General features: G+C 48.8%; 2 protein-coding genes across 8 annotated transcripts; one reads left to right on the forward strand and one right to left on the reverse strand.

Annotated features, from left to right (window-relative positions):
• Window positions 1-573: 573 nt before the first annotated feature.
• On the reverse strand, window positions 574-9,060 carry SERHL2 (serine hydrolase like 2). 5 transcript variants are annotated; one of them, XR_014934651.1, is made up of 12 exons: window positions 8,709-8,758; window positions 7,598-7,832; window positions 7,413-7,526; window positions 6,343-6,384; window positions 5,700-5,719; window positions 5,421-5,495; window positions 4,543-4,652; window positions 4,200-4,279; window positions 3,804-3,838; window positions 2,851-3,051; window positions 1,738-1,831; window positions 574-1,300 (listed from the first exon to the last, which is right to left on the reverse strand). XR_014934651.1 is itself a non-coding variant. In XM_085516463.1 (12 exons), exons 2-12 carry the CDS (start codon window positions 7,743-7,745, stop codon window positions 1,184-1,186), a joined length of 912 nt encoding a protein of 303 aa, XP_085372589.1. In that variant the 5' UTR covers window positions 7,746-7,832; window positions 8,972-9,060; the 3' UTR covers window positions 574-1,183. The 5 variants fall into 5 exon arrangements, 4 of the variants coding, with proteins under 4 accessions (XP_085372589.1, XP_015717164.1, XP_085372579.1 ...); XM_085516463.1 differs by lacking the exon at window positions 8,709-8,758 and adding an exon at window positions 8,972-9,060 and having other exon boundaries at window positions 2,975-3,051; XM_015861678.2 differs by having other exon boundaries at window positions 2,975-3,051.
• LOC116653386 (uncharacterized) lies at window positions 8,331-15,030 on the forward strand. Of its 3 annotated transcripts, none has more exons than XM_085516609.1 (3): window positions 8,331-8,868; window positions 12,645-12,778; window positions 12,920-15,030. In XM_085516609.1, the coding sequence occupies exons 1-3, from the start codon at window positions 8,481-8,483 to the stop codon at window positions 13,001-13,003; spliced, it is 606 nt and encodes a 201-aa protein (XP_085372735.1). In that variant the 5' UTR covers window positions 8,331-8,480; the 3' UTR covers window positions 13,004-15,030. The 3 variants fall into 3 exon arrangements, 2 of the variants coding, with proteins under 2 accessions (XP_085372735.1, XP_085372726.1); XM_085516600.1 differs by having other exon boundaries at window positions 12,951-15,030; XR_014934684.1 differs by lacking the exon at window positions 12,645-12,778 and having other exon boundaries at window positions 8,824-8,868.
• The last annotated feature ends 3,164 nt before the right edge of the window (window positions 15,031-18,194 follow it).

Genomic DNA, 18,194 nt, shown 5'->3' on the forward strand with positions numbered 1-18,194 from the left:
CTGCAATTCAGCACTGTCACTAGACGAGGTGAGAGGACAGCCTGGCTTTGGAGGGAGAACCAGACTCTTCAAGGCGCTTCCACAAAACCTGCCACCATCCCACAGGAGGCAGGTAAGGATGGCAACATGGGCATCCAGCTGTGGGGCAGTGCTTTTGCTGCTCATCACATAACTTGCAACTTGATGCTAGCAGCTTGTGACAGCTGCTGTGCTGTGAAAGGAGGCACACCTAGCATGCTACATTTATTTTACTGCCTGCAGCCTTGGTAAGGGAGTGACCATGAGCATAAGGAGGAAAAACTGATGAATTCAACAAAGTTCAGCTAAAGTAGATTCACTGTCCTCTGGAAAATCCACTGTAAGTGCATCGTCCATTGCATGAGGAGTTTACCAGTCTTGCTTGCTACATATATCTTTTTGCATCTATTTAACTAGGAGGCAGATGGATACTTAACATGAAATATGCAAAGATTGCATGCAAAAATCACTGCTTCATAAGATTGGCACTTGAGCTGCTTGGGTGAGCATCCTGCAAGAAAGGTTCACTCTTCTGTGCAGTCAAAGACAACAGTGTTAACAGTGAAAGATCAATCTTTATTTAGAAGGACAGAAATCACCTCTGCCAACTTTTCCATTACTAATAGTTCTCCCAGCTGCTTCAGCTAGAGGATTAATGACTCATTTCCCAGCAGTTCATTGAAATGGCCTTCTGTACCCAGGTGAGCTCTCATTTAAGCTGATTATTAAAAAAAGCAGCAGCCCTCACAGTAGAACAGAGAGGTTGAAGCTCTCTGAGCTCAGGCACTCATGGAAATAAGCAGAGAAGCAGAACTCTTTCCTGTTTTTTCAACTGGTTTAGCCCTGGGAGGAGATTTGTCACTTCATGCTGAGAGAGGAGGAAAGAGTGAGCTACCTATCTCTTGCAGAGCTACAGCTAGTGCTGCTGCTGCTCCCTGAGGAGCCCCTGCCTGTGTTCCTGCTTCATTTCAGGATGCAGAAGTTAGGAAGAAGAAAGGTGAGAGCCACTGTGTGTCTAACCTTGCAGATCTACATTCACTCCTTCAGTGAGCTCAGCATTAAGTATTATGAAATTGACATTATATGTGAGGTAGGAATGCTGACAATTTCTCCAGAGCTGGATTTTTAGCTACTCCTTGTCCTGGACTGCTGTTGCAGTGACTGCTTAGAGCCTGGCTCTGGTGTGCTGCGCTGTCAGGAAGTTACTGATGATCCCAGACACCACCTCTGGTTCGTTCAGGTGCACAAAATGACTCCCAGGCACTTCTACCAGCTGGATGTCCTACAGGGAGAAAACAAGCAGAAATAGAGCAGGAAAGTGTTCCTTCAGGCAAGCTGTGCTCACTGTGTGGTACCCGCTGGGATGGAAGCCAGAGGAAATGCAAAAATGGTGTCTAAAAGAAAGGTTGGATTTCACATTGCCATAGCTGACTTCAGATAAACAAGCCACTGACAAACCCGTCACGTAAAGATGACAGTCCAACAGGGAGGCAAGACAGGGGTGGGAGGAACTGGGAAGAGCTATATCTGGAGGGCAGTACTGACTAGGGACTCTGGCAGTAAGGGCAAGGCCGGCCTTCCATCCCCCCATGTGAGGACTGGGCTGTCTAGGACAAATCCCCTGCTGTGGATGTGCTCTAAGGCAAGTTATTTCCTAGCTGCTTCCAGGTTGGTGCCCAGTGAAGTGGATGGAGATGCGAAGATGGAAATTGCTCTCACCTCTTTGAGGGTGTGCTCATATGCCTCCCGTAAGGATTTCACAAACTGATTTCTGATCTCTAGTTTGTGTGGTACCAGGAGTCCATCTTGTGCTCTGAAAAGTAAGAGCAAGGCTCAGTAAAGCACGTCGTGTGCCTCTGTCTTTGTGGCTGTTTCCAGGGCAGAAGCAGTGTCCACAGGACAAACTGGGATAGCAGACCCAGCTGCCTGCAGGCAGCACAGCTACGGGTTTGTGCATGGTAGTCAGAGGAGCAAGGCACAGCTTGGCTAAGCAACTATTATCTATCAAGCTATCTGTTTAATACTTGGAGTACTGCCTAGTAGTATCATAGGAAGATGGGTTAAATATTATCCCCCCAGGACTGGCTCCTTAACTTGTCTCGGTATAGAATTCCCTGCCCTCCACCCTATCTTCTGCTCTTGGCTTTATTCCCTCCAGCCAGCTTCTGCATCTAACCTCTGTCCCTTCCCCTCCTCTGTGCTGCTGCTTGATCACTATCATCACAGTTCCTGCCCTACTTGGAACGGGAGGCACCAGGGCAGTTCCCCTGAAGAAGCCAGTGTCAGACTCCCTGTAGAAGATTGTGCTACAGGTAACTAGATGAAAGAATGTCTGAGGCTTGAGGGGATGTGTCCTGTATGGCCTAGACGTCCCGTCCTCACCATGATGTTGCATTTTTCTGCTCTGGACAAACAGGAAAAGTCTTAAAGAAAAATGCTCTTGTGACTTGAACAGCCTATAGAAGCCCAAAACTGAATCTCATTTCTCAGCTCCCAACACCTCCTTTCCCCTGGACAGTATGGGCCAATGTCACCAGAACCTCACACACCTTGCCCTGTAAGGAGACAGCAAAAAAAAGCAGGACAAACAGCACCCAGACCAGACAGATGGCTGATGGCTTGTGGGGCTCCAGGTAAGACACCAGCTGCTTCCCCAGCATCTCCTCCCTGCTCTGGGGCTGGGTCAGGCTCCAGAACCAGCCAGAATAGGTGAAGGCAGCAATGGCTTTACCGTTTGTACAGCAAGAGGAGGAGAGGGCAGGTGGGTTGCTGCCATTGAAGGAAGAGTCAGGCACAAGGGAAGTATGCAGGAATGATGACGGAAAGGCTCACGTGTCTGCCAGGATGTTCCCTTTGCTCAAGGCCAGGGGATGAACAGGTGGGGAGGAGCCCTTCTAGCCATCACCCCTTCACACAGAGTGGCAGTGAAGGCTTGTTTGGCTTGTGCCTCACTCACAAAATGATGAGAACACGGTCCTTGATACTCTGCAGGAGCTTCACACACTGTTCCACTGTGAGGTACTCTCGACTCTGCTGCAGGTGCAAAAACAGGGAGAGCAACAGATGTCAGGGACAGCAGCTGAGGATAGAGGGTATCCCCAAGCCCCATGCAGGAGAGGCTGAGGCCCCACAGCCGCTGTGCTGAGACAGGCCAGGCTGCCAGGCTGCACATAAGAGTGTCTGGCTCTGCAACTGCTCCTTCTATCCAGATGTGTTTCAGGGCTGCCAACTGCACTGCCTGCTGGGTTGCAGCACATATGGGAATGATCTCACAGCAGAGAAAAAGCTTTAAAAAGTCCTTTTACTAAAAAGGAGATAATACAGTACTCTGGTTTTCATAGCCTGGCAGTAGCACAGGTAGAGGAGGCCCTTCTTACACAATAGTGGCACGATGCTATCAACATATCAGATGTAAAGACTTCGTTCCACTCCCTCCCCCCTTCCTGTAAGGGTGACCTGACAAAGAAGCTGACCTAAAACATCCATCCATCTGCTGCCTTAAGAGTTACAACAGCAGGAAAATGTGGCCAGGAGGCCCCGGGGCTCAGGAACTGCTCAAAAATTCAGTAACATTTTCCAGTGACTCCAAGCTGAGTCAGTTAATGATCAAGTGCAGGCTCTTTTAAAAGCAGCATTTAAAAGCGGTGTGGGAATTAGGGAAGCAGTAAGTAAACGGTTGGGTGGAGGCAGGGTCTGGGCTCAGTGAGTGGGCCTCCGCTACCTCTGTTTTCTGTAAGCTCAGGGCTCAGAAGCAGCAGGGGGCAAGTCAGAACAGCAATACTCACCGTACGGGCTCTCATGTCTCTGTTATACACCAGCCCTGCAAGGAAAACAAGAGAAGGTTTTCATGTCTCATAGAAACAGGAGTTGCTCTGTCTCCTCTGCCCCTCACTCTGCGGTCTGCCCAAGACTTTTTGAGGTAAGAGGAGTAGGATTAACTCAAATATCTTTTTTTTGTTATTATTTTTCTTCCTTTACCCATTCTAGGACTTGAGCTCCAATGTCAGTTGCTGGGAAATGAGAGCTTTGCCTCCAGACTTAATTGTTCCCATTCATGCTATGTAAACTCACAGCTAGGGCACTCTGGACCGTGGAAGACAATGGCTGTTGGCACTGCTCCCTTCCCACACCCGGTGCTGGGTCAGACCTGAGATGAGCCCCGTCTCCAAGCAGCCCCTTACCAGTGGGTGTCTCAGTCGCTCCTCGCTGCAGCAAGATTGCCCCACCCTCTGCTGTCAGATGTCTGTTTGCTTCTAAAAGCCTGAGGGAGACATGGCAGAGACATTGTGCTGCTGAAAAAAAAGGAGGAAGCGAAGCGAAAATGGCATGACAAGGTGACAGCAAGCTCTCAAGCTGTTTCATAGAAGAGCAGGAAGCTGACTATAGAAGCAAAAAGTCTTGCAATGAGATACCAGAAGAGAACTTGAATGAGCAGAACCGTTACCGTTCCCCGTTATGGTTCATGCAGCCGTAACTGCCCAAGGTGAGGACAGGCAGCAAATGAAGAGACAGGTGGGAACCCACCTCTGCAACGCTGCTTCAGGGCTACGGGCTTTGGGAGCTTGCTGCTTTGCTTCTAGACTCAGTAATCTATCAATAGCCAGCCGCTTTGATTTCAGCCATGCCTCAGTGTCCTAAAACAAAGAGATGTACAGTGCACGAATAACCTCCCTTTTCTGAGTCACTTTATGTCTTGTTAGAGGGTAGAGGAGGGTGTTTTACCCATCAGCATCTCTCAGAGCTAGTACCAATTACGGATATATTAAAAATGCCCACTTCTCAAGGAAAGAGAACAGCAACACATAAGAGGCAGGATAGGAGCAGAGAACTAAGCACTGTTGTACAGAAGTTATTAACTTTTCACTCTCGTAATCTCTTTTACCTTCTCCCTTTTAAACTGAAGACAGCCCTCTAAAAGAACAAGGTAAATCTGGGATTTTTATCCTCTCCGACCCCACGCTTCCATCCCATTTCTGTCTACCAAACCCCCAGCACCTGGTAGTGATAATGGCAGTCTGGGAACATAGCTTTATGTCCTGCCAAGAGCAGAAAAAATCTGCCAGCCTCGCACTTGGGTCACCCAACAAGCTGTTGGCAAGAAAACACCCTTGGCAGGCAGTTAGCTGCTTGGATAGAGGTTCCAGTTCCTTTTGCACATGGGCATGGCATAGACAAGTGAATTTCAGTGCTACAGGACTGCAGGATGCTCCTCAAGGGCCACCCTAAGCAGGGTATCACATCATGCAACAAGGAGCAGATCTGTGCTTGCCAAAGAAGTTTTGAGAATTGTGTGACCTGCCAGGAACTGGGCACATCAGTTTTTCCTTTGAGCAAATGAGGGGAAGACAAAAACATTCATTTTGATTTTAAAAAAGGGAGGGGAAGGACACATGAAGTCTAACCTCTGGAGCCAGTAGAAAGCCAAGATTTTCCAGCAAGATCAGCTTGTCCACCATCTCAGGATAAATGAAAGCAAACTGAAGAAAGATGAAACATCATGAGATAAAGAGAAAAGCTGCGCACTGAGTGCTGTTTTCATTCTGCTGTACTGGAGAGGGGGTTAGAAAAGGGCCTCTCCTTCCCCAGAATCCAAGACCCGCACAATCTGTCTCTTTACTCTCCCATTTGTCGTTCTAGCTGCAAAAGTCACAAACCCCATGAAGAAAATATGTTCTACTCACCATTCCTGCCACAGACCCACCTGTAAAGGGAAGGAGGGTGCTCAGTTAAGCACGAGACACCCCTTGGTAACAGGAGCACCCGTTCCCCAAAGCAGGAGCTGTCTTAGAAACATAAATGCATGTTCGTACCAAGGAACAATGCCCAAGCTAAACAGTAAAGCTCTCTCAGCAGAGAGGATGCAAGCAGAGAACAGGACTGGTAAGCTGAACTCTGTGTCCTGTCCCATCTCCCCCTCAGGCAGCAAAGGAAGAGTTATCAGTTAAAACACTACAGTGTGCAGGTACTGTGAGCTGTGTCCAGAGAAGCCCTGGGCAAGAAAGGCAAGGCCATAAAGCCTGGGGAGAGCAGGAAGGCCTGCTGTGAATATTCCTGCCTTAAGACCATTGCTCTTTGTTCATCACAGTTCCCTCCTGGGGGCTCAGGAAATGCCCACAGGGCCAGTCAGAGCCGTTTGTACTACAGCATTGTGGAAACAAGCATTTTAAGCAAGGATGTGAATTTCTGAATCACTCAAGCAAGAACCTGGTACTTGACACAATATAATGAATATTCCAGCCCAGCTTCTAGCAGCATGCTTTGTAAATTAATTATCTACTCATATTTCCGTGAATCTCACAGCTTACAAGGAAAAGAGCCACTTACCCATACTGTGACCCATCAGGGTGAACCGTCTCCACTGCAATGCTAAGTGGCAACAGACAAAAACAGACAGTGATGCATTAGAAACCAGAGCTGCGGCATCTTGCTGCTTCCCCACCAACACAGGCCCCTTCTCCCAAAAGGGCTTCTGCAAAGCTTGATTTTCTTCCTAATCCAGAAATAAGGTGGCTATGTAGGCCTGTTTTAAAGAAAAAAATGAACAGCCACCACCTCATTTCCTTCAAAGTTATCTCACACAGCTCTCAACTATACTCTGCGCTGCAGACAAGCTACGGCAAATTCCCATTTACTGCCAGACATGAGACTGGCAACTAGCAAAGGAGCCTCACTGTGCAGCACCCACTGGAAGGGGGGACACCTTGACAGAGCACCCTGCTACAAGGTATGCAGCACGAGCTGCAAGGACACAGCCAGCTCTGCCACCCTGTTTCATTATCCCAAATGAAAGCTCTCTGCACCAGGAATTACATCAGGCTCTTCAATCCATTTTTTGGGAGCTCTGGGAGACTTATAGGAAAATACTGCTTCATCAATGCTGTCGTCTGAAAGGCATGTTTTACATTCTGGAACATCGAAGAGCTCCCATAGGCTCCCCCACAAATATGTAGTCAGACCAGGAGTTATTAGAGACCAACGCACCTTGGCTTTGAGATTTCTTTGCACGGTCCTAAAGCAAGCATCAAGCTGTGAATGGGGGGAACCAAAAGACTCTCCAGTTAACATCTGACTCTGGCTGGAGGTTGCTGCCTGCTTAGGAAAGGTCAGTCTGGGAGAGCTATTTAGTTGCATTCACCACTCAGCCACTACCGCTGCTTCTTGGTACAGAAGCATTTTCTTCCCAGGGTTTACTGTTTCTTCTCAAAAGACAAACAAACAAATCAAAAACCCACAGAGGAGGAGCCGGTTTAACAAAGCACCAGCTAAGGTCAGCCTGGAGAGAAGCACAGGGTGCTGCCTCCCAGCAGTTGATGCTGCTGACTTGTTCCAAAGAGCAGGAGTGACACAGCACCCCATGCAAAGTCGTCATCTCAAAGCCCCTTTCAACTACTCACCTGCTACCACCCGGCGCACATCGCTCACATAATCCAGGAAATGGTAAAGGGAGCCTGCAGGTCGATGGGATGACAAGCCATGGCCAGAGAAATCCATCGCCACATACCGGCAATCTGAAAAGCAGAGAGCATCAGACACGCAGCCCTGCCACATGATAAGAGCCGCACCAGGGAGCCACACTCACCTCTGGGGAGCAGTGGAATGAGCCTGTCAAAGGTGTTGGCGTTGTCCAGCCAGCCATGCAAGCACAGCACAGGGTGTCCCTCTGGGGGTCCCCAGGCCTTGGCTGCCACATGGCCCCAGGGCACGGGGAACTTCACCTCCAAGAACATGCCCAAAATAAAGCACTCTCAAGCGATGTCCCCTGAGAGCCACGTGCTCAGAACAGGTCCCAGGGAGCTCGTTAACAGCCTAGAGCTCTGAAAAGAGTAATACAGCTCTTTAGTAACTCGCTAGCTTTCTATAGTCTTAATTAGCAGCTTGCTGATTTACAGCTCCCCATTCAACATCCCTAGCCACTATGCCTGCTTGCCTGTTTGGGGACTTCTCCTCCCTGCACGTACTAGTGTTGCTCCTAGGAAAAGAGGGAGTCTTCTTCCTGGGAATAAGGATGCTGCCTTCTGTACTAGATTACCACCGCCTTCTTCTCCTTTAACCTGATATTTCTCTTCTTCCAGAGCCTGACATCTCCTACAGAGTATGTCACACAGCAGGTTCCCTGCTGCCAACCCCCACATGCCCCTCTGGGCCACGTGAGATGAGCCCACAACCCACCAGGCACCTGCTGGCACACGCTCATCTCACTGCTGCTAATCTGCCCATTAATTGCTGAGCTTGATCAACATGTAGAATGGTTGGATTGGAAGGGACCATTAACCCTGGGCTCTCAAGTAAATCCCCTCCAGCACAGACCAGCCTTCGGGGCTCTTTCAGGGCTGTCCTGAACACCCCTCCATTGCCCCTAACCCTTCTAGCTCCCAGAGACCCACGGGTACCTTAATCCTCCCACACACACCCATCCCCGCTGTGCTCCCTTCTCAGTCCCTTAAGCTGCCCACCCTACTGCAATGACTACAACGACTCCCTCTGTCACATCCAAGAGCAAACTGAAGGACACTACCTTCGGGGTCCCGAGGGAACCTGCAGGCCCTAGAGGACCTCCCCAGCTGCACCTGAGCCCTGCCCCTCGCATCCTCCCTCCCTCCCACCGTTCAGGAGCCCCATTAAGCTCATCGCGGTGCCACGTCCCCCAGCCCACGGGCTGGTCTCGGAACGGCGCAACGACCCCCTCCTACCGCTCCGTCCGCTCGCACGGCGCAGCCAGGCCGCAGGACGGAGCCCGTAGGCGGCGGGGCGGGCACGGCGGCAGCACCTCCCCGCGGCCCGGCCGCTCCTTCCCTGCGCCTGCCCGGGGCGGCCGCGGCCATTTTTGTGCCCTGCTGGGGAGCGCAGTTGGTATGTGAGGTCTCTCTAAACTCATTCGCTGCCATCAGGTTCACAGCCTGTAATGGGAGTGAGGAAGGGTCTGAAGCCGTAATCCATCTGAGTTGGTCCTTACCGTATCCTTCGCTGCCTCCTGAAGTGATGCTGCTGGTGGTGGAAGCTGCTTGTATGGCAGTGTTTCATAGTTTCATAGTTTCATAGTTTCGTGTGGGTTGGAAGGGACCTTAGAGATCATCGAGTCCAGCCCCCGGGATTCGAGCCTCTGTGTAGCAGAGCGGCACTTCTACCACTTACATGTTACAGCATGAGGTGTTGTACATGTGACCCAAGAGCATCACAGGGGCATCACACAAGCTCTGTGCTTCACAGCAGTGTCGGATTTATCCCTTTTTGATGGAGGAAGTATTGTGAGCTCTGACATTTGCTGTAACTGCATTGCTCTGGGGATGAGAGCCTCTTACCCACACTGCTGACTCCACTGCAGGGCTGAGCTGTGGGCAGGTGAACAGCAGGCAGCACTGCAAGTAACTCCTCATCTGTGAAACTGAGCCCTCTCTGCCACAGATGATGAGGGGCCTGGAGCACCTCCCATATGAGGAAGGGCTGAGAACCCTGGGTCTGTTCTGTTGGGGAAGGGAAGACTGAGAGGGGATTGTGTCAGTGTTATAAATACCCAAAGTGCAGGAGCCAAATGGATGTGCCAGGCTCATTTCGGTTGTGTGCAGTGATAGAACGAGGGGCAGTGAGCACAAATGGGAACACAGAATGCTCCATACAAACACAAGGAAGACTTTACAGACTTCTGCATAACGTCACATGGTATAGAAGAACTTTTTGCCAATCTCCTGTCTCTGCCCTTTAATCTGCTGCTGCACCATAGAGGCCAGGCCCAGCCTGGTCCCAGGCACACTCTCATCACTCAGTTTTAATGTTCTTCAGTGGCATGGCTTGGGTATGTGGATATCTACATGACATACCTTTACACCACATTCTCTGCCTCGGATACAGTAACTTTCCACAGCACAGTGGCCCAGATGGATTTGCCTCTGCCCTGCCAGTTGTTCTTCTATTGTTGTAACCACCCCCATCAGGCTTTTGCCACCATCAGTGAGTCGGTGGAGCACTGGTTAGGCTTGTTCAGCAATATCTAAAACCAGCTGGATGGCCTTCACTTCAGCAGATTGGCTCAATTCACCCTCTGCTTAAGCAGTTTCTGCAACTTGTCGTGTAGGGCTCCATACAGCAACGTTCCACCGATGATGTTTTTCCAACTCAATCCCCTTCATATGCTGTCGGTATCTGTTTTCCTGTTGGAGTGTAGCAAGGCTTCAAATTCTCTGTATTCCTGACTCCAGAATCCCATGGGTTGATATCTAGTCTCCTCTGGGGCTTTCTGTCACAGTCTCCAAGTAGGACCATTCTCCCTGGCTTCAGTGCAGAGCATGTTTTTCACGTCTTGTCCTGCTTGGACTGACCCAAGGGCTACCTCATGAACTATCTCCTGCTTATACTGTTCAGAGGTTTTTTGTTCAGGGCCCCATGTGAAACTGTTGTTCTTCCAGATCACGTGATAGAGAGGGTTTATAACCAGACTGTAGTTTGGAATATGCCTTAAAAATAAACAAACAAACAAACAAACAAACAAATAAAGCCTTAAGAAAGTTTGTATCCTTTTTTGCTCTCTGATGGGCACATAGAAGTTATTTTGTTAATCACATCCATAGGGATCTGCTAACATTCATCCTGCCATTTTATTCCCAAGAATAGTAACTCCTGTACAGAATCCTTGACCTTGCTTTGCCTTATGGCAGGACTGGCTCACAGAAGCACTTGGATTGTTTTCTTCCCTTTCCTCAGAAACTTCTATGTTGCTCCACATGATGATGTAATCAACCTATTGCAGGTGTTCAGGAGCTTCCCCCTTTTCCAGTGCATTCTGGATCAGCCCATGACAAATGCTGGGGCTTTCTGCATCCCTTGGAGAGTTGATTCCAGTTGTACTGGACGCTCCTCCAAGTGAAAGCGAGCTGTGGCCTGCACTCTGCCGCCAGAGGGACTGAGAAAAATGCACTGGCATATCATTTGTGGCGTACCACTTGGCTGCCTTTGATTCCAGTTTGTGTTGAAGCATGTCCAGAACAGCAGTGCTCAGCGATGGTGTGACTTCATCCAGGCCACAATAGTCCACTGTCAGCCCCCACTCTTCATTGCACTTTCACACTGGCCATATGGAACTGCTAAAGGGGGAGTCTTGCTGATTGCTTGTCCCTCCATCTCCAAAGCAGCTATGCCCAAAGCACTCCGGTACCCTTTTGGGTCCTTGAAGTACCCTGTCCTGCAGCAATCTATACCAAGGATGCACAGAGCCTCTGGGGCAGTTTCTTGCAACTCTCATACCTGTGCCTCTAGGGTTGATGTGGATTTTCCATCCCACTTCCTCATGTCCTCTCCATGGTCACATGGGTAAAACCACAGGATAGTTCATAGTGTGTACCCACCACATTCCCTCCCATGAGCAGGAGAACACTTACTTCTAATGAGATGCTGATCCACACAAATGGGGAGTAGGACATAATGTCTCTGGCTTACTGGAACTCCCAGGACAGTCTCTCCACAGCTGAGACACAGGCACATAGGGAAGAAATGTTATTTATATTGTTGAAGTAGGCTGGCCACTTTGTCCACTTTTGGATTTTTAATTATCTTTCCAGACCATTGCTGCCAGTGTGCTGGCACATGATAATGGTGTACTTCATACAGTTTTCTACCACATAATTCATGGGCACTTGATATCATCTAGACCTTGGAATAACTTCTCATTGTCCAGGTTAATGTTATAAGTCACCTCAGCACAGCTGATTCCCTCAGGTACTGCACACCTTTCTCCATGGTGGTCCACATGCCTGGGAAACATACCAGATCTTCCTTAAAGGGATATTTTCCTTCACAGCTGACATGTGTCACCTCCATAGGGTGATGGCTCGTGTCTCTTTTCAAACTGCTTTGTCAGTGCTCCTTTCCATAGGCAGGGATACCAGCTGTCTGGCTTCACTACCCATTAAGTCCAGTCTACTGGCCCCATTATCCCAGCACTGGAGCAAGCAGGTGACTGCTGAAGTCTTTTCACATATCTTGCAGCTCACTCCAAGTTAGGGCTTTAAGGGTTATGAGTTCTGACTCTTCCTCCTCCTGTGCTCCCGATGGCGCTGCTTCATCTTCTCCTTCCATCCTCATTTTAGTAGGAGTTTTTGTCCTTAACAGACAAGCCTCAGGCCAGATTCATGGGGGATATTCATAAATAGTTGCTCAACCTTAAATAAAACCTGAAACACATTCAGTAGGCACAGGAATAGTAACATGCTGGTTTGAACATCCCTGCTTATCTATCTCCCCCCATAGCCTGACTCCCCAAGGAGACAAAGTAAAGAGTGAAATTATAAATGGTTTCCAACATATGGTTCCCAAAGTATGAAGATGACCTCAACATCAAACACAAATAAAGGATTAGTTTCCCAAACAGTGTTACACTGCACACAGTGTGAGAGAACACAGTGCTATCTACAGTTTCTTTGCTACAACTGTCAGCAATGGATGGCTGATTACAAAGGGAGAAAAGCAGTTTGGTAGAACAGATTTGTAAAATATATTCATTCGCTGCTGCTGCTGTTAGAGAGAGCAGGGTTTTACTGCAAGTTGCTAAAATTTGATGGTGAGAAGCCATGCAAAAGCACTGTAACTCTTAGGCAGTGGCTGCCAGGCTTTCTATTCTGTGTCCATCTCCTCCTTAGGAAGGGGACCTTGTTTCCAGACCAGGAGTGATGTGGACTCTTGGGTTTGTGGGACAGCTGGCCAAAGGCAGGAAAATCTGAGCTGGTCCCATGGAGCTGGTTCACAGCCTACGTATCTGGACAGAGCTTGTCAGGTAGGTGCAGTTAACAGATTCACTTATCTGGCAGCTCTGACCTCTGCTTAATACCAGTTTTCAGGCACAAGCCTTCTTTGGGATAACCCCGAGATTGTGCTGTAAATGCTTACTTCGCTGTTATGTACATACTATCCACAGGTCTTAGAGCCTTTTCCCCATCATCCCACAGCCAGAAGCCATCCGGCATCAAGCAGTCAGAAGAATCTGGCCATTTTACTTTGAGTCACAGAATCAACCTCTGGGCCTTAGGCGGGAAGGATGCCTCTAGTGAATTCTGACTCCTGTGTCTTGCATCCCAAGTTACTTCTTGTAGGAAATCCATCATGAGAAACCCCATGGGAAAGAGAAAATTCCTCGCAGAAACTACCAGCGGTAGGTAATGTGAAGATGCTTTCCCTGAACAAAGATGGCTGCTCCAGAGGGGATCTTCTTTCAGAGCTGGAGCTTAAAGTGGAGGTTTTACAACACTGGACCCAATCTCAGCAGCAGCAGCACCGTGCTATAAGCCAAAGGAAGACTGCGGAGATCTTCTCCAGTTCCCTCATGTCCTCTCTTCTCAAACCCACGTAATACTGCATAGCCACTCTGAAAGAGCAGCCCAGCATCCTGCAAGACTGTGTAATTCCCAGCTGACCCTGCTTGGCAAACCACTCCCTGTGGGCTATGAGGGCCATATTGAGGATGCGTGGCTACATTTGGATGGCTCACAGAATTTGTTTTGCTGCCATGTATTTCAAAGAAGTGCCACAGCCTACTGAAGTGGAACTGCTGCCAGCATGGGACCAAGTTAGACTCCACCTGGTCAGGTGCTGAGGTGTTGGCTGAGCTGCTGGTAGGAAAGGCTGCTTTTGCTGAAAGAACTGGGAGTTAACTGGAGATCTCCCATGCACTTAGCAAAGGATAATTTAACCTCTGTGTCCTTGCAAGGAGGAAACTTGCAAGTGCGAACACTGAGACATGCAGAGCTGTTACGCTCTGCTGACTTGGAACTGCATTGATCAGTTTGTACTAGCTGCAGATCTGGTGAGGAAACTTTAAGTACAGCAGATTGATTGCTACCAAGGGACAAATTCCCCATAGCTAGTTGGATTCAAGCTCTAAAGTAGTGGCATATTGATCTCTTTGTGGTGATTTATTAGTAGTAGCCCTGTACCCCAAACTCTCCAGCACAGTTATATGAGTCAAAAAGTATACTATTGCTAGCTTAACTCATTATTTGTCAGAGTACTGCACAACCTCTACATAAAGCCCCACACTGCCAGGGCAGCCCACAGTGGGGCTGGAGGAAGCAGAGAGGCACTTAATGATCACAAGGCAGCCACCATATCTTCAGTCCATGGACTCCAAATGGGCCCTCTGCCCTTTGTCATGCACTGTTTGGTGTCCCCCTGGCTGAGGAATGCTGCCCTCTGCACAAGGCTGCAGGGGTAAGGATCCCATCCCCTAATCTGACTTGTTCAGGAGGGAGAACAGGATGTTGGAAGAGCAGAGCTCTCACTGAAAGACTGAACCACAGATCTGTGCATTGTGAATGCTTTGCCGTGGACATGCCCCTGCTGTGAACCCCATCCATAAACTGTGCTTGTCTTGGAGACAGTTCCAGAGAGTTATAAGGGTTTTATTCAGCTGCCCAAATGGGAAGAGCTGAGAAAGCCTATGACCATCCTGCCACCCAAGATGTTCTGCCACCTCTGGGCTCTGCTTGACTTTTACTACATATTTTTCCTTTAATTTTCCCTAATTTTCTATTTCATTTTGCTGAAGTGAATACGTTTCTGATGCCTGAAGCAGCTGCTGATGTATTAAGCTCAAGAAAAGCTGAGATGTTTTAGGTTGATTTTTCTCCCCTGTCTCCGTCAGAGCTCTCCAGACCTGAAGAAGGCAGGAAAGACAAATACGTGCTGGCTCTTTACCCACCACAGTCTGGTGATAGTATGAAGGGAAATCTTTGGCAGTTGAAGTTAATAGCCAAGATATGCGTGGTTGAAAAAGTAGCAAGCATCTGCTCCAGGGATTAACCTGCAGCAGAATTTGGATAGTGGGGACGCTGGAGTGTTAAATCATCCCCACGTGAATCATTGCTGTTCAGCTGGCAGCAGCCTCAGGCACACACCGTGCATCAGCTGCAAGTGGCACACATTTGTATTACTTTATTTGCAACTAATGAAATAGCTAGGAACATTTATTGCATATAAATTATATATGAGCACCCATCGTACAAATAAACTCTCTCCGGTCTCAGCTTTCCACTTCCTCTTTAATCAGAAAGTCTTTTATATTTGGGGTTCAGATGCAAAAGTCTCTGCTGATTCCCATCCCTTGGGCCTGTTCTGGGTAACTTGTGAGGAGAGCTGCCCTCCAGTTCTCTGCAAAACCTGTATATGCCATCAGATTAAGCAGCTATTTAGATGTGTTTAATGGAGGGGGAAGGGCAGGAGGTTCTATCCTGCTCTCATCCAGTCTTAACCTTCCTTCACTTTGAAAATCTTTCAGATTCTCCATAAGCTGAGGCAAAATAACAGCAAAAAACCAAAGTAACCTGACACTTGTAATTACAGGCCTACCAGCTCCTTACTGACCTCAGACAAAATAAGGAAATGGTGCATACAAAGAATCATTAAAAGCAAGACAAGAGTTGTAGCTAATGCCAAGTCTCATGTTTATGGAACAGAATCCATCAAACTGAGCTGATGACTGCTGAAGCTGTAGGTTTGGGGTGGGGCATTTGGCTGATAAATACAAAAGCTGATGATGTAGTAGGGCTCCAGCAAGGGATGCGAACTTAAAATGATAGCAAATGTACAGCATTTGTTGTAATTGGATCAAAAATTGGCTAGCTAACATGCCCAGGTGTTACAGCAGGTACAAACACGTCAGGTGTGTTTTTGAAACAGCCCAATGCTAAGCTTCCCAGCATGGGCCCCACTCATGGACCAGCAGCTCGGTCCATGGGAGAAGGGACTTAGGCAAAGGCTGGGCTCTTGGCATACAACCAGTTGAACCTGGAGCTCACTGTACTGCATTTGCAAAGGCTCATTTGATCCTCAGGTGTGTGAATGGAGAATGGAGAGCAGGTGAAATGTGATTATATTGCATCTGCTAATCCCACGGTTGTGACTTATGGGAGTGTAACCATTTGACATGTACAGCTAAAGGAGGAAGTTAAGACATTGGTGAGGCTTCCTGCAGGTTGGAAGACAGCTGGGGGAGGACTGGTATGATCAAAGCCTAAATATACCTATGTGAGGATTGAATTTTTGCTTCTCTAATAGCTACCCCTGCCAACAATTGCACAGGAATAAGGCCTAGACAGAAGGTACACATTTTATAAGGGTGAAAGTAGTTAAATATTTGAACTTGTGATGCTGTCAGCTTCCCCATCACTGGCAATTCTTTAATCAAGATGGGATGTTTAATGTGCCCTCCCTTTCCTCTCCCTCATCTGCAGAACAGCAGAGGGTGTTGCAGCCCACACTGTACACCCCAGTCTCTTTCTCCCACTGGCTGTAGGTCCCCAGCCTCCAGCCCAGCTGCCAGCAGGTGTGGGAGACCAGCAGCCCTTGAGCTGCCTTTAGGCCTCCCTGCAGCCTCTCTGGGTCACGGCGTGTCGGGCAGCGTGTACCTTTGCTTTCCTGGAAAGCAGCTTCTCGACGATACTGAGAAGAGCCTTGTTCTTAGAGGGGGAGGGGGGGCCGGCCACTGCTTCACGCAAAGGGGCCACTACTTGTGCTAATTTTTCTTATAAGGGCTGAAATAATGCAGCTTGAGCTCTCTCTAAACCACAGAAAGATGTTTTTGTTTGGTTTTGTTTCTTTTTTTCTTTTTCTTTTTTCTTTTTTTTTTTTTTTTCTCTGGGGGGAAGAGGAAAGAAAGCTGGGAGACTTTTTTGTGTTGATTTTGTCCTCCCAGCTTTCTCTTTCTGTGCTGGTTTTTGTTTGTTTGTTTGCTTTTCTTCTTAATGCTTTGCTGTTTGCATCTCCCAGAAGTAGGCCTTTAGAAAGGACCACCTAGAAAGGTGAAGAGAGAAGGGTATTTGCACTAGAAGGCTGTACATTTTGTGCTCTGCCTGCGGGTTAGACACACAGCATATCAGGTCATGGCAACCATTGCCTACAAAAGCTCTAATCATCCTTCGCCCTTCTCTCTATATATCTTGTGCGCTGTGCTGTCACTTATGCTGTGGGGTCCTTGCCTGCCACATCCTTGCTTCTCTCCATTGCCATTCTTCCAGCTGGCAGGAACTCCACATGCTGGCTCTGGGCCACTCTGATCAATCACCACCAGGGCAGGCTGTGTGCAGGCTGTGTGGTTCACCTCCCACCCATGTCCCACCTGCAAACCCAGTTTGCACACCCTGGAGCTTTCGGTCTGCCTGGAGGCCCAGCAAAGCACTGTGCCTCTAAATCAGTGCCCCACGATCCAGAGACCATGCTCCAGTCTCATCTGAGCTTCCACACACAGGTTTGCTGGTAGAAGGGCAAAGCAGCACTAACACTTAGAGTCATAGAACCACTGAGGTTAGGAAAGACCTCTAAGATCATCTAGTCTAACTGCTCATCCAAGCACCAATATTGCCTGCTAACCCATGTCCCTAAGTACTTCATCCACCCTTTTCTTGAACAGCTTCAGGGACAGTGACTCAACCACCTCCATGGGCAGCCTGTCCCAATACACTGTCACTCTTTCACAGAATAAATTGTTCATAATATCCAAGCTGAACCTCACCTGGTGCAACTTGAGGTCATTCCCTCTTGTCTTATTATTGTTACCTGGGAGAAGTGGATGACCTCCCCTTTGATACCACCTCCTCTCAGGTCATCGTACAGAGCACTGAGGTCTCCCCTGAGCCTCCTCCTCTCCAGCCTGACCAACCCCATTTCCCTCAGCCGCTCCCCATCACACTTGTGCTCCAGACCCCTCACAGCTCCGCTGCCCTTCTCTGGACACGCTCCAGGGCCTCCATGTCTTTCTGGCAGTGAGGGGCCCAGATCTGAACACAGCACTGGAGGTGCGGCCTCACCAGAGCTGAGTACAGAGGGACGGTCACCTCCCTGCTCCTGCTGGCTGCACTATTGCTGACACAATCTAGGATGTCATTGGCCTTCTTGGTCACCTGGGCACACTGCTGGCTCATGTTCAGCCAAGTGTTGACTACTATCTCCAGTTCCATTTCCTTATAGTCTTCCAGCCACTCTGCCCCAAGCCTGTAGCATTGCCTCAGCTTTCTGTGACCAAAGTGCAGAACCCAGTACTTGGTCCTGCTGAACTTGGTCCTGCTGAACGTTGTCCTCAGCCCAGTGATCCAGCCTGTCCAGCTCCCCCTGTAGGGCCAGTTCTCCATGTCTTCCTTACGACCCTTCTTCTAGATGGGAGTCACACTATCAGGTCTCCAGCCACCCGGGACCTCCCCACC

The sequence above is a fragment of the Coturnix japonica genome, chromosome 1, assembly GCF_054131305.1.
Source record: "Coturnix japonica strain WE chromosome 1, WE-NBRP24, whole genome shotgun sequence".
Taxonomy (NCBI): Eukaryota; Metazoa; Chordata; class Aves; order Galliformes; family Phasianidae; genus Coturnix; species Coturnix japonica.

What these genes read in the sequence shown, in the direction of transcription:
- SERHL2 (XM_085516463.1), bottom strand. Translation starts at nt 7,745, where the DNA reads ATGTTCTTGGAGGTGAAGTTCCCCGTGCCCTGGGGCCATGTGGCAGCC. An exon ending in CCTGAAGCAGCGTTGCAGAG is followed by an intron (nt 4,280 to 4,542) that starts GTGGGTTCCCAC and finishes TGTCTCCCTCAG; the next exon opens with GCTTTTAGAAGCAAACAGAC. An exon ending in GAGACATGAGAGCCCGTACG is followed by an intron (nt 3,052 to 3,803) that starts GTGAGTATTGCT and finishes TTGCACCTGCAG; the next exon opens with CAGAGTCGAGAGTACCTCAC.
- LOC116653386 (XM_085516600.1), top strand. Translation starts at nt 8,481, where the DNA reads ATGACTACAACGACTCCCTCTGTCACATCCAAGAGCAAACTGAAGGAC. An exon ending in CCTGCTGGGGAGCGCAGTTG is followed by an intron (nt 8,869 to 12,644) that starts GTATGTGAGGTC and finishes TCTCCTCCTTAG; the next exon opens with GAAGGGGACCTTGTTTCCAG. An exon ending in ATCTGGACAGAGCTTGTCAG is followed by an intron (nt 12,779 to 12,950) that starts GTAGGTGCAGTT and finishes ATCATCCCACAG; the next exon opens with CCAGAAGCCATCCGGCATCA.